The sequence below is a fragment of the Helobdella robusta genome (genome assembly GCF_000326865.2).
Source record: "Helobdella robusta unplaced genomic scaffold HELROscaffold_2, whole genome shotgun sequence".
Classification (NCBI taxonomy): Eukaryota; Metazoa; Annelida; class Clitellata; order Rhynchobdellida; family Glossiphoniidae; genus Helobdella; species Helobdella robusta.
This window is the reverse complement of record NW_008704083.1, coordinates 4,876,178-4,890,138: the sequence shown is the minus strand read 5'-3', so window position 1 is coordinate 4,890,138 and position 13,961 is coordinate 4,876,178. Positions and strand designations below refer to the sequence as shown.

The following is a 13,961-nucleotide window of genomic DNA, read 5'->3' as shown; positions in this document are numbered from 1 at the left end:
CATTGACTGGAAGAGTCACTGTTTTCGTTCCAGCTAATACAGCAGTTATAGAAAACTTCATATCACGAACAAGATAACTCGATAAGGATGTACAGAATTCAATAAAATGTGATGGAGTGCGACGTTTTTGTCATTAATTATAAAACGTTCAATTTCGTTTTTTATTGAGAATTAACCACCTGTGGAATTTTAGAACTTAAAATTTTCCGTTGCAAGCTTTACTGACAGCTAAAAACAGCTTAGACGTTCTAATTAGTGCGTGCAAGGAACTTCCGTGAAATAGCATGAAATGGTTGGATAGCTCGCATATAATACCTACAATTTTTTAGGTAGATGAGAATTTGATGTTAGTAAACGTGCTCGTAAAAAAGCCTTTTTTCAAACGATCTGTGATAACATTTATCTTTGCATAAAACTTAATAAAAAATTGAGAATGTAATTTTCACGTTTTATAATTTCTGTAGCCTACTTCTCGTGATAAATTGACTTCAGGTTAGGGGTGAAATGTTTGTCACGTGAAAACTTGAAGAGTAACTTTTAGCGTGCGAATACTACAAAAGCTAAGAGTGGATAAGTACAAGTTCTATAGGAACATGCATTACTTAATGAATGAATAGGAAACATGAGCATTAAGAAACTTAAGATGAATTACAAATCCGGGTAGGTCGTTATGCTTCTATTTATAACATCTGAAAAATAACAAAAAATGTAGAATGAGTCCTACCTCAGGAAACTGGGTATCTGGACGCTAAACGAAGATTGATTGATTGAATGAGTGTCTCAAAGCAAATCTTTTAAAATTATGTAACAGTATGATTATAGTAAACGGGAATAGATGAAACGCCAAAATTAATGTTAAACTTGTGTAGCACCTCAGCACCCGATCAGTTTTTGTTGACGGAGATCACGTAATGAATAATTATTTTCATTTCATTTGAATGTTAAAATCCACACTTTACGTTTTTTCCATTTATTAAAAAACATCTAACAACATTATCTCATTTCCTACAATTTTAATTAATATGAATCATTTCAAAGTATAAGAACTTCTTGTTGAAATTTAACATCAACACAGAAAGCCTTTACATTTGTATATAGTTATTATTATGTTATTACATACATTTAAACTTTGCGTTATAAACTTTAGAAAAAGTTAGTTTACGCATTCCTATTTTGTAATAAGTACTGTGTGTGATTTATATCGATCATTCATGTAACTGTCCTTATGTGATGAGACAAATGGAAATCTCGTATGAGAAACAAAAGTTAACTTTAGTTATATTTGTCGACACAATACCAAACAATTTAAAAGAAATAATTTTATACTAATAAAACTATTGAATAAATTTACATTTCTTTACTACGATACAATGCAATACAACACAACACAACATGACTTTATTAGACCTCCAGAAGAACAAATCAAATGAGAGGTATAGGATAACTGTGAGGAGCCTTAAATTGACCCATCGAGCACAGCCACTTCACGAAAAAAACATCATAATAAACGAATTTAGCTAAATTTATCATAAGTATGTATCAACAAACAAAAAGAAAACGAAAATTCCCTGGTTACAAAAATGAAGCAAATTTGAATATGAACACTTGTTTCTTCATACACCCTCATGTATTCATTCATTGCAATTTAAACAAGTGTAACTGATAATTAAAAGCAACATAAGAAAAAGTAAACACACATCCATATCGTCATACGTTAATCTAATAGAAAATTGTTTTTTTAGTTTCTGGTCTATATCTAGCATAGAGAAGCATGTTGTGGTTGATGCCACATGATACCAACGTCTGTTCCAGTTCACTGTAGACACGTGTTGGATGTGTAGAAAATAGTTCGAAGTCATTAATTTTTCTCTTTACTTTTAACCTAAATTTAAATTGATGTATAATGCGACTCATATAAAGAAGCTAACGATATTTAAACCTAATCAAAAAGTGGGGTAAAAAATTATCATCAACAATATCTTGAATTTATTTTCATACAAAATTTTACTAAGCAAATTGGTAACATTACTCGGATGAAATCCAAGCTGTGTGAAAAAAAAACTAACAATTCCTCTCTAATTATTGTCATAACACTTTCTATCGTATCACGCACATTCACGTGCAACATGTACGTTTGACAACCAGTGGTGAAACGAATTTTTAGACAAATACCGCTAGATTCGCAATAATTATCATCTTGTATGACTTTAAATAAAATTTCCTCGTCCTATTGAAAATGTTAATATTACAAAGTTAGTAAAATAACATTGAATAACCTTTATTGTTTTCTGTCATAAATAACTAACCTGGACGAAAGATTTAGCACCGCTTCTAATGTAGTTAATATCTCCGTTTCTTATAAATAGAGGAGGAAATTTATTTAAATAATGATTTGTTTTGCTTGATTCAGCTTGAATATCATTTTGAAAATCTTGGAAAGCGCTTTTATTGGTCTTGGAAGAGAAGTGATTGTTTTTGTTGCTAATAAGATACAGTTTGTTTCTTCTATCATCCACCTAAATGGAATTTATTCAAAGTAAGCTTGGTTTTAAAATTTTAAAAGTTTTTATATCATTATTTTATGGATTATTTTTTGACTCATGTTATAAAAATATTTTTGCTAAGCAAAAATGCAATATTTTCAAACAACTTATTATCGTTTTATGAAACACTAACAAGCATTTCAATATTATACAGTCTCCAACTTGCTATCATTAATTTATACACACTTCAGAGAGCAACTCAGTATAATATACTACAGCGATGGCATAAACAAATCAAATTTTACGCAAAACTATTTTAAAACAAAATTTTTCAAATTTCAAGATGATTTAAGGCAATTTAAAATAAATAATTCAACAAAATAAACAAGTGTTAGGCAAATGTGTCCAACACCCTAAAATTCAACAATTTATCATCCCAGTTTATCCAACTCTTCGTTATTCTTCCCTACGAATTATAGCGAGATAGTGTAATGGCTGAAGCGCCTTTTTTTATTATTCTTTAAAAGTGCAAATTCTTTAAAAATCAGGATCTGACAGACGCAGAAACTGTAACAACATGCAAGGCAGTAAAACAAAATTAAACAAATAAGTGAGAAAATAAATACAAAAAGTGAGGAAGAGAAATGATAAAACACGAAAAATAAAATATGTTAGAATAAAATAAATAATAATAATAATCTGTGTTAATAATCTATGTCTGCTGTGGCAGTAAATAGGACCAAAAGCAAAGAGATCCACGCCAATCAGACGCGATGTGATGCGTTTATTCAAGAGTGATAATCATATTTCATATATATTGAACATAAATTAAAATTTAATTCTTTGTTATAAAGCAATCTAAATAATCTCTTAAGTTGTTTGAATCAAAGATTAAGTTAAACTGTTAAATAGGTTGAAATGAAGTAATGTTAATTAACGACACACCTGCAATGGAACTCCGTCGGGATAATCAGACTGCAGTTGTGATGGAAAGTATCCATCATTTATATCTTGAATGAAGTCCTTTTAATGACATTTATTTAATGTTAATAACAATTTTAATCTATAATTTTAGATGCAAAAGATTAAATGCTACAAAGCGACATGTATTGTATAAAAATTATTTATTTTAATATATAAGGTCTAAGCTGATAAATAGAGCCTTGTACATATAAGACGCTAAAAGGTACACGTGGAAGAAAAGCACACATAAAAATCATACGTATATAATGAAAAGATTCGCGATTCACACATGTTAACGTATTTAGGAAAACAACTTTCTCAATCAATTACCGTCTGGTAATTTAAAAGTAATTAAGATATAATTAGGATAAATATATCAATCAGATGGTCCAATTTTTTTTAGCTTTTATACGCTATACCTTTGCTAAACTTTCGTGCCCCAAAGGATGTACTACCCACGCCGCACGATGTACATCCATATTATGTATGCACGCATCATACACGCAGGGCATATAAGCCGGAGTTCCGGATAGACAGTGTTTGAACTAGGCCAACGCGTAATTAAACAAGAAGAGACACTTCTACCGAATGAGCTAACTCGCCGACAATCGTAATTCTTCTCGCTTTAAATTTATTCCAGGAGATAATAAAAAAATATGAAAAATTTTAATCTGAAAATTTCTATTAATTTTGCCAATTCAATTATGTGGGCGGTTTTTATAAAAATAAATATTAGGAACGCAACATTTGCGAAGCTTTATTTTTTTTCCCGCAATCTCGTGGTTTAAACCATACTAAAACTACATGCATGGTGGCGAGGAAGAATGAACAGATTTTGCTAAACGGTTATTTTGTTGGTTGTTAGAAATTATTGACAACCTGAACTTCGTTTTCTTCATACCGTTTGAACGAGCCTGCAGTATGAGACATGCCGTTCATTTAAAATGTCAACACAACAGGCGCCATCGACTGAAAATATTTTACAAACTTTCAAAAACTGTTTTTTATTAAAAAGTGGTGAAACAAAAAATAGATGATGTATATGTGTGCGACTGCGTTTACTTTGAAAGTGGCTCCGGTAGCTGTTGGGCATATTTGTGGTTGTCCATAACCGACCAATTTATTCAACTCATTTATACATTTCATCATTCGCCGGAAAGCATTGTTTGAAAGAATAAGCAGTTTATCGATAGTCGTAGGATTGTTGTTCATCTTTGATGAGTCGGCAGTCGCGATTGAATTTGTTAGCGTCCTTGTATCGGTCAGCGCTGCATCTAACCTTAACGTCGTTGTGGAAGTTGAAACTGGTATTTTGTTGTTCATTTTCGTAGGTAGTGAACGATCAGATGATGTTGAATCAATACGAGAATCATCAAGTTTCAGTAACCTAACTTTGTATAAGCAAGACCCGTCTCTTTGTGATTGATTAATGTCACCAATACTGTTATCATTATTGATGTCCTTTATACCATTATTATTATTATTATAATTATTATCATTATTATTATTATTATTTTTGTTATTGTTGATTTTGTTGCTGTTGTTATCACCAACCGATTTTTGAGAAAGAAGAAAGGAATTACCTTTCTTTAAAAAATTATAAATAAGATAAATAAGATAAATTTTAATTCGACACACATTTGAAAAAACATACCTTCTGATATCTTCTAATTGCTGAATATCTTTTTACTTCTGTGTGAGGCTTAGGTTTTTCTAAGTAGATTACAAATATTTCATAATTAAAGGGATAAAATAAGTAAGATTACAAATATTTCATAATTAAAGGGATAAAATAATATTTTAAAAAATAATTAAAACAAAGGGCGCAATTAATAATATATTCAAAATTAAAAAAATAAATTGATATGAACTACACCTATGAACAAAAGCCAATTTTCACTTTCCTTGCTACATTCCTATTAATAATAAACACCGACCTTGATCTCACGGTTTTTAAATTAACGTGAACTTGACAAAAAAAAATCATTTTCATAATAGTAGGTCAACCTATAATATTTTCCAGTATTTTCATTCGTTTTTTCAACTTTTCAATGCAGTTTTGCTGAATTAATTTGATAAATTATACATCAATTTTTAAAGGTTTTTTTTGTAGCACTGAAAAACCCTTCTTGGGCTGCCATTTTACATTCTTGCTTGCTAACTGTAGCATTAAGTTTATCAATTTCTTCCATTAAAATCATGAACAACTCCATGTTTGATGGAGAATCTGAAAATTTAAAATAAAACAAAAATTTGTAGAAGGAAAAACTATATAATGCAAATTTCTACAATAAAAAAATGGTTAAAATGTTTTCCTTATATGATTGTCAACATACTGTATGTAAACATTTAAAAAAAATCTTGAAGACGAATTTGAAATGGTAACAGTGCAAAATTTTGATAAAACATTTTCAAAAAAGATACAATTCAAGAGCAACCTTTAAAATTTTTCATAATTAGTTTCATATTTTCATTAGCTATTGAGTTTGTTATCTCTTCAAATAACTGCTTATCACTCTTCAAACAATAACCATCGTCTGAAAAATGAAGAATGATTAATAAAATGTATTTTTTCCAAGTAAGCGGTTTATCATTATTAAATAAATAAATAATATTAATATAACCACAAAAAATCTCATCAAAAATACCATCACTTGATCCCCTGCTATTAAATGAATGCTTTATTAATCTGTTACGAGTTACAGTATTTCTTGAAATTGCTGGCAATCTGTTTATAAAATAAAATGATTAATATTCACACCAGAATGCTGTGACAGTATAAAATAAAAGAATAAACTTCAAAAAATTCCTTCAAATTATCATCAAATAACAGTGAATAAATGTTGTTACTTTATAACTTTAATTTAAATTATAAAGATTCTAGAATGACTGCTAATTAAAGTCAGTTTACCATTTTTCAAATCATCTACTCAAGTTTATGCAGGCACACCTGAGATCAATTTTTTAAACAGTTTTTATTTGATTAAATTAAATCTGATTCAAAACTCTAAATTCTGAATTTGTTTTTTAAGGCTTTGACCTTGTAAGATATTCTGCCACTGACTTATATGATAATAATAGTAACAATAATAATATTAGCATAACATAATCTATGTGATTGCAGTTTTAATAAAATTTAATGAAATTATAGAAAAACAAAATTAACATAAAATGCAGTTAGAGGTTAAGGTTAATGAGAAAATCACCATATTCTTTCTTGAAGTTACTTGGTGTACATTGCAAAAAAATTTGTTGCTTTAGCACAATGTTTAGAATAAAATTTCAATTTCAAAAAATAGAGACATATTGATATTTGTCTTGTTTGGGCATTTGCATTATTGCCATTATTATAATCATATAATGCCAATGCTCAAATAGGCAAATATCAATATGTATGTATATATATTCTTATATGTCTTCAACTTTCATGACACCAAAAAGTTTTAAACATGATTTAATTTTTAATACATAATGGCGAAAAAAACACATTTTTTAAATTTAAAACTGTAGTCAGGAATAGAATGACAAAAGAAAGTAGAGGAAGAAGATGAACTGATGACATTTTTCAATTTTTGGAAACTACAAAAAACAGCTTTATTTTACTTTACTTACATATCTTATTTATAAAAGATAGAAAATATTGAAAAAAATAATTTGTAACCTTTTATGCCTTTTATATTTACTCAAGCAATCAGTAGAACCCGACATGCTAGATGCAAAATGAAAAAAAAAACATTAACGCGACACCAGCTCGTTTTGTTGTATCAGATCATTTGTACAGATTTATTTATAGAATAATATATGTATATATGCCCTTTGCGTTTACAAAAAAAGCAGTCGCATGGCATCTAGCAATTGTGCTACGGCTAAGGTGTAGTAATTAGCATATGTGTTGCTACGGGGTTATTAGCATATTTTCTGTGTATAAATAATTAGCATATGTGCAGTAATGGATTATTAGCATATCATTAACATCATAATGTTCCGTTAAGCTATCGGACTCCTTCATAAATACACCGCCCCTTGAATCAGATGATGAAGTTGCTTAGCAACGAATGAAGCAATAAGCAGAAGTTAATTTATGTTCTTATTATTTTAACAAAATACTCAACTAAAAATTATTTGTAAAGAATGTGAGAATATCGAACAATGCGTGTGATTATCATCCGTGTTAGCCCTCTAGGAAATTTATTTATTTAATTAGAATGACACATCAACCAATTAACTGAAGCTGTCAGAACATGCCTGAAATGCTGTAAGCAAAATTGAAACGTGAACATACATGCGTCAAACAGACAAGCTTTAAGCTAATGATGGGGTTGTTAAACATTTTAAAAAGTTATTAAACTAAAGGTTAAATAATTTAACTAAACATTTGATCAGTTTTCAAATTACATGAATGTTTACGCTTCTATTTTGTAGAAGAGGATTGCAAGTTTATTTTTTCGTATATGAGCAATTCCATGTGTTTCTCAAAAATTATTTAAATCATTAAAAAAAGAATTCAAATAATGACACAAATGATTGTAGACCAGGATAGTGGGTTACACTACATCAAAGGAAAATTCCTTGGAAAGGTCTATTAAATAAAATTACCGTTACATATTTTTATTACATATAAATAATATTTAATATAGATATTGTGTTTTATGTCATGTTACAACTTTTAATTTTGATCTGCAATGTTATCATATTATCACCATTAACATCTTCTTATGCTGTACGTTACAACATAACGTCGTTGCATGACCAATGTAATTTGTAAATTTTAACAATGAATAAAATTAAGGGTGGCTTCGCTGAATGTTATGAAATTATAAACTGCAAAACCAACGAAACAGTTGCTGCAAAAATTATATCAAAACACTTGCTGATGAAAGATGATCTGAAAGAAAAGGTTTTTAAATCAAATTATTATGGTGAATCATTTAATTGTACTGGATTTATTTGATTAACATTGATTTAAAAGATTTCTCAAGAAATAGCAATTCACAAGACCTTGGACCACAAGAATATTGTTAAATTCCGTTATTACTTTGAGGACGATGAAAACATTTATATTTTGTTGGAGCTCTGTGAAAACAAAGTAACATTCCATCATTTTTAAAAAACGCAATTTTTAATTTACAAAATTTATATGGCTGCGTGAAAAACAGCAATAATCATTTAAATCAGTCTCTAGTTGAACTGCAAAAAGAAAAAAAACGCATAACTGAGAGTCAATGTCGTATAATCATGAGACAAATAGTTGATGCCGTGAAATACCTTCATAAAAATGGCATCATACACAGAGATTTGAAACTATCAAACGTTTTGCTTGGCGAAAATTATGAAGTTAAAGTAAGCGATTTTGGCTTAGCAACTCTTGTGGACTTGGTCGGAGATAAAAAACGGTAGCACTTTAAAATAATCATATTTGCAAATAAAATATTATAAAAATGTTAATCTTACAAATTTTCAGAGCAATATGTGGCACTCCAAACTACATATCACCGGAAATGTTGAGCAAAAAAGGACATAGTTATGAAGTAGATGCGTGGTCTTTAGGATGCATAATGTCTGTTTTCAGTGTTACATTATTCAGTAGAGTATTCATAACATTTTGTGAATTATACCTATTTAATTCATTTCATCTTTGAAGGTATACATTGTTGGTTGGTTCTCCGCCATTTGAAACGTCAAGCATTGAACAAACTTATTCGAGAATTGCACGTAACGCCTATTGTTTGCCAACTGGTCTGTCAAGCAGTGCAAAGAATTTGATAACAAATCTTTTAAATCCGGACCCATCAAAAAGAATTAAAATAAAAAATATTGAAAAGCATGAATTTTTCACGAACGGTATAATAGTTTTATGCATTTTTAGGTGTCTAAAAGGCAACAAATATATTTAAAGTTAATATTGAATAGGTCGTGTTTATGAAAAAAATGAGAAGAGTGCGCTGACAACAAAACTCGATAACATTGATGTTAATGGAAATTCAATCGGCGTTACAGACGTCTTAAACCTAAATAAAGATTGGCGTCTTTTTGATAGGTATTTTAAAAAGTTATCCTCGATAGAATCGGACCTTCACAGCGCCCTTACATCATCATCTTCTTCATCGCAACTCTCTTCACTTACACAATTATCGTCGTCATCACTGCGTGCATCATTTTCACCTGATGTCTATTGCGTAGACAAATGGGTTGATTTTACTGAAAAATATGGCCTATCGTACGAGCTAAATAACAGTGTGGGTCTGTTATTCAACGATGACACGCGACTTATTTTTCTAAAACAAACAAGGTTTCTAGATTTTCATTTTATGAATTTGCGATAAATAAAAATTAAACTTTGATGAACAAAAAGAACGTTAGTATACATGGTAGACGGCAAAGATGGCCAAACGACAACGAGAACCATCTGCAACTTTGTACCAAATGACCTCAAAAAGAAGTTTTTCATTCTTCACTACTTCATGCAGTATATGAGAAAACATCTTTCCACAGTTTGTCGTTTAAATTATATAGTTATATATATATATATAATAAATTTTTTGAAAGTAAAACGTCAAGGGCAAAAACGTCAGGCAAATTTCATGTTAATTTTCTAAAATTAAAAAATTTAAGTGTACCTAAATTGTTCTTTAGGCTGGCCTATCAAATAAAAGTGTAGAGAAAAAAGAAATGAAGTCGTCATCTTTAGTGTTTGTGATCACCTGGTATAGATGCGAATCGTCTATTATTTTTTTACTAAGCAACAACAGCTTCCAGGTTAATGCGATATTTTAAACAATTGTAATTATTTTAAATTCATAAAGAAAGGGTAAGAGCAGCTGCTAGTACGCTTGTAAGAGTCAACGTGTAATTGAATGTGTTACTGTTTTAACTTTGTTTTAGGTTTTAACACTTTATCACGCAGATCAATTTTTTCTCCGACCATAGCAAATTAATAATTGACGGGAAATCGTGGTGCTACTTACTCTTCCACGGACAAACAAAGGAAATCGAAATATCGAAGCTCTCCTCAAATAAGCTTGATTGCCAGTCAGACTCCAGTAATTTTTTAGCTCATAAGATAACATACTGCAAAGTGTTGATTAGTAAAATATGCTCCTTAGATAATTATTAGGCATGTGGTTATTTCTAGGTATGCAGCGGATTGCAAAAGCACCAACGTCCTAACTTTCCTATTAAAAGATATAATACCTGAACATAGAAATCAACTAAGCAGAACAAATTTTACCCCAAAATCAAAAAAACTTTCCGCCAGCCCAATACCAGAAATTATTCAAATCGATAATAAATTAAAATTATTGGTAAAGTTACTTGAAATATTCTTGATTATTTTACTTTATGAATGTCATTTCTATTTTATTGTTATTTTAAATGCCTAATCAACGAATTGCGTGAGGACCTCTGCAATGGACAACCGATAAAAAATAAAGCATTCCAACAGTTTTTGACCATCGTTAATTGGCAGATCATTTTTATTATATTCATGTACCGCATTTGAAAACTATGAACTCAATGTTCAAATAAGATTTTGAATTTTATTTTATGACTATAGATTTGTTGGTGAAGCAGACATTTTAAAGTAATTTTCAACGCATTCCGCTGAGTAAAACGAAACTTATGATAGCGAAAACTTCCGCATTAACTTTTTAAAATTATTAACTTCATGTGCAAATTCAAATTTTGTGCCAAATCAAACGTTTACGTGCCTAGTATATTATTTGACAATTAATTCATGGCCAATGACTTAACTTTGCAATCGTGTTATTTATTATAAAAAATATTTTTTAATGACTAAATGTGATTCCCAGATGTCAGGATACGGAATATAATTAATAATAGCATAAATATATTGTTTTGTACCGTTTAATTGATGCTAATGATTTGAACAGTTGAATTTATTTTAATGAAATCACCACACTCATTGGGAAGCAACTATTTGTCGTTTTTATTTGTTACAGACTAATAAAATAAAATAATGAATATCGTTAGAAACAAGACAACAAATATATTATAACAAGTTGGACAGATGAGATGAAGATGATACGACACGAGTCTACTGAAAATTAAAACAAATAAAAATTATTATAGATTAAATTGACAGTTAGTTTATTTACGACTAACATATGCTAACATAGGAAAAGTGGCGACAAAAATAATAAGTGAAACAGTATTCGATAAAAATGAAATGTAGAAAAATAAAATAAAAATAGGGAAAGAAAAATCGAAATGAAACGTAAAAAAATGTTAAATATACATTACGATAGCAGTATAATTGTATAGGATTGTTTAAAATTATGTCACACAGAATGATTATAAGGTGAAAATAATAAATGCAAAGGTAGACAGATAAATATGCACAATGGTACTTTCGATACCAGGCCATTACAAAAATTCGATTCATTAAAAAAAAAGTCATGGCATGAAATAAATTACACTGCTAAAGTTTTTAAAAACAAAAAGGATTCGTTAAAACGTCACTGGTGAGTATTGATCGAATAATAAATTGATCACTACTAATGCTCACATCATCATGAGAATATAACGGACAAATTTAACAAATGCAAATATAAAGAGTTTTATGAGTAAGAAAGCAAGAACAATTCAATATAAAATTAACCAATTAGACCAGTTTCTGTGAGCTCAAATAGATGGAAACTTGTAAGGATGGATACAAAAGATTATTTCATCAAATATATACATTAAATATATGTATATATATATATATATATATCATTTGAGATATATATATATATATATATATATATAATATAAATATATTATGTCGCAGGATTCCAAAAAACATCGAAAACCCTTCCAAGAAACGTTGACATATATGCGCACACACACACATACACACACGCACACAAACACACACAGACAAAGATGAGAACAGCACACTACACATTGCTCACAAGGACACAGCATTGTAACAGACGTAAACTTTAGAATGCAAACACATCTATATAGAACGTGAATATGAATTACATCTGTATGGAGGGCTACATATCTACATCAATAGATTATCTTTGCATTTAAATCTATTTAAGCGATCTAACCATTCTGAGAAGTCTTGCAAGTGGACAACAATCGAGTTCATTTAAACCTCAAAATGTTTATCAATGCAATTATTACTATACTTATTAAAAAGTTAGGAAGGTTGTTGGCGGATGTACAAAAGAAGCAAATAAGCTAAACGCATGAACATGTTCTTCGAAAAATTCAAACAAACACTACATGGTCAGTTCACACGGACATATTAAGATGGAAAAAACTGTCATTGCTATATAAATGAACACAGAACAAAAAATAATCAAAATAATGAAACCATTTAATTAGATTAGTGTCCAAGAAAGAAGCACACGAAAAGTGAACACTGTATAATGGACGTACATAGGTAGAAAAAATATTAAGATACACTCAAGTAAATCCAATAAATAATTTTTTTGATTCTCTCAAATGATCAAGTAGTTTAATGATTAACAACCAAACAATACCCGCAAATTTCTCAAAAAGATTATGTTTAAGTGTAATATAACAATTTACAAATTGCACACACACAGACATATATATATATATATGGAAGCTATGTTGGGACTAGCTTTGAGATATTGTAAAAATAAATTAAAAAAATCGCGGTTGTCAATAAATTTTAAAAAATTTTAAAACAATACTGTAGTGCAACTAGTGAAGATGGCTTAAAAAAAGAAATATGAAAAGCATTGTAATATAGATACTACTAAGATAAGATCAACTTGTAATTGCAGCTATTTATTAATCACCATTTCTATTGAATTTTTCAGGCCGATTTCAAATTTAAAAAAAGATAAGTCAAACAAACATTCAGCAACAACATTAATACAATAAACAAACACAACAAACACAATAAACAACTAAAAATACGTCTGCAAAAAATAACTTTAAGGACAGAGTAGAGCCCTCATGAAAACAATAATATCAGTTTTATCAAATTGTAAAAAAAAACATTAACAGAACTAATACTAACAACGTCAATAATCATCAATAACAAATCTGCCACATAGCATCACGACACGTACGACCTCCATATCATTATTATTATTATTATTATAAAAGTAAATATATATCATGCCAATGGGAATAAACGACTGTGTCAAGCAATCAAAAGACAATTATATATAACAACGTTATTATGATCAATATGGATGACAACAGCTTTCTAATTATTTATTTACTCATATACCTAATTCATTTTATTTATACGTCTGCTTATTGATTGTTGTTGTTGTTTAGTTTCCAAGGTAACCGAGCAGGTGGTCTGTTGTCAGCGAGATGATAGTAACGTGCAGTTTTTGTGTTAACATCGTACTTTGTGTGGCGTACCAAATTAATCACCAAGTCCCCACATTCGTCGAGACCGTTGTTGTTGTTGGTATGAAATGAAGAGCCAGCGTGGGCGCTGTTGTTTGGAAGGGGAACAACGATGTTCAGATCCTTGTTAACATTAACATCGGCAGTTGTAACAAAACTGTTGTTGTT

General features: G+C 29.5%; 2 protein-coding genes across 2 annotated transcripts; one reads left to right on the top strand and one right to left on the bottom strand.

The window, feature by feature from the left end:
- Nucleotides 1–1,719: 1,719 nt before the first annotated feature.
- Nucleotides 1,720–3,925, bottom strand: HELRODRAFT_160418 (hypothetical protein; the record flags this gene model as incomplete). The annotated part of the gene is made up of 5 exons (XM_009017378.1): nt 1,720–1,882; nt 2,067–2,227; nt 2,307–2,516; nt 3,429–3,506; nt 3,866–3,925. 5 exons carry the CDS (start codon nt 3,923–3,925, stop codon nt 1,720–1,722), a joined length of 672 nt encoding a protein of 223 aa, XP_009015626.1.
- Nucleotides 3,926–7,957: 4,032 nt separating this feature from the next.
- Nucleotides 7,958–10,560, top strand: HELRODRAFT_64399 (hypothetical protein; the record flags this gene model as incomplete). The annotated part of the gene is made up of 10 exons (XM_009017377.1): nt 7,958–8,023; nt 8,236–8,343; nt 8,416–8,532; nt 8,622–8,839; nt 8,908–9,003; nt 9,088–9,312; nt 9,385–9,735; nt 9,799–9,937; nt 10,080–10,202; nt 10,351–10,560. The coding sequence occupies 10 exons, from the start codon at nt 7,958–7,960 to the stop codon at nt 10,558–10,560; spliced, it is 1,653 nt and encodes a 550-aa protein (XP_009015625.1).
- Between the last annotated feature and the right edge of the window lie 3,401 nt (nt 10,561–13,961).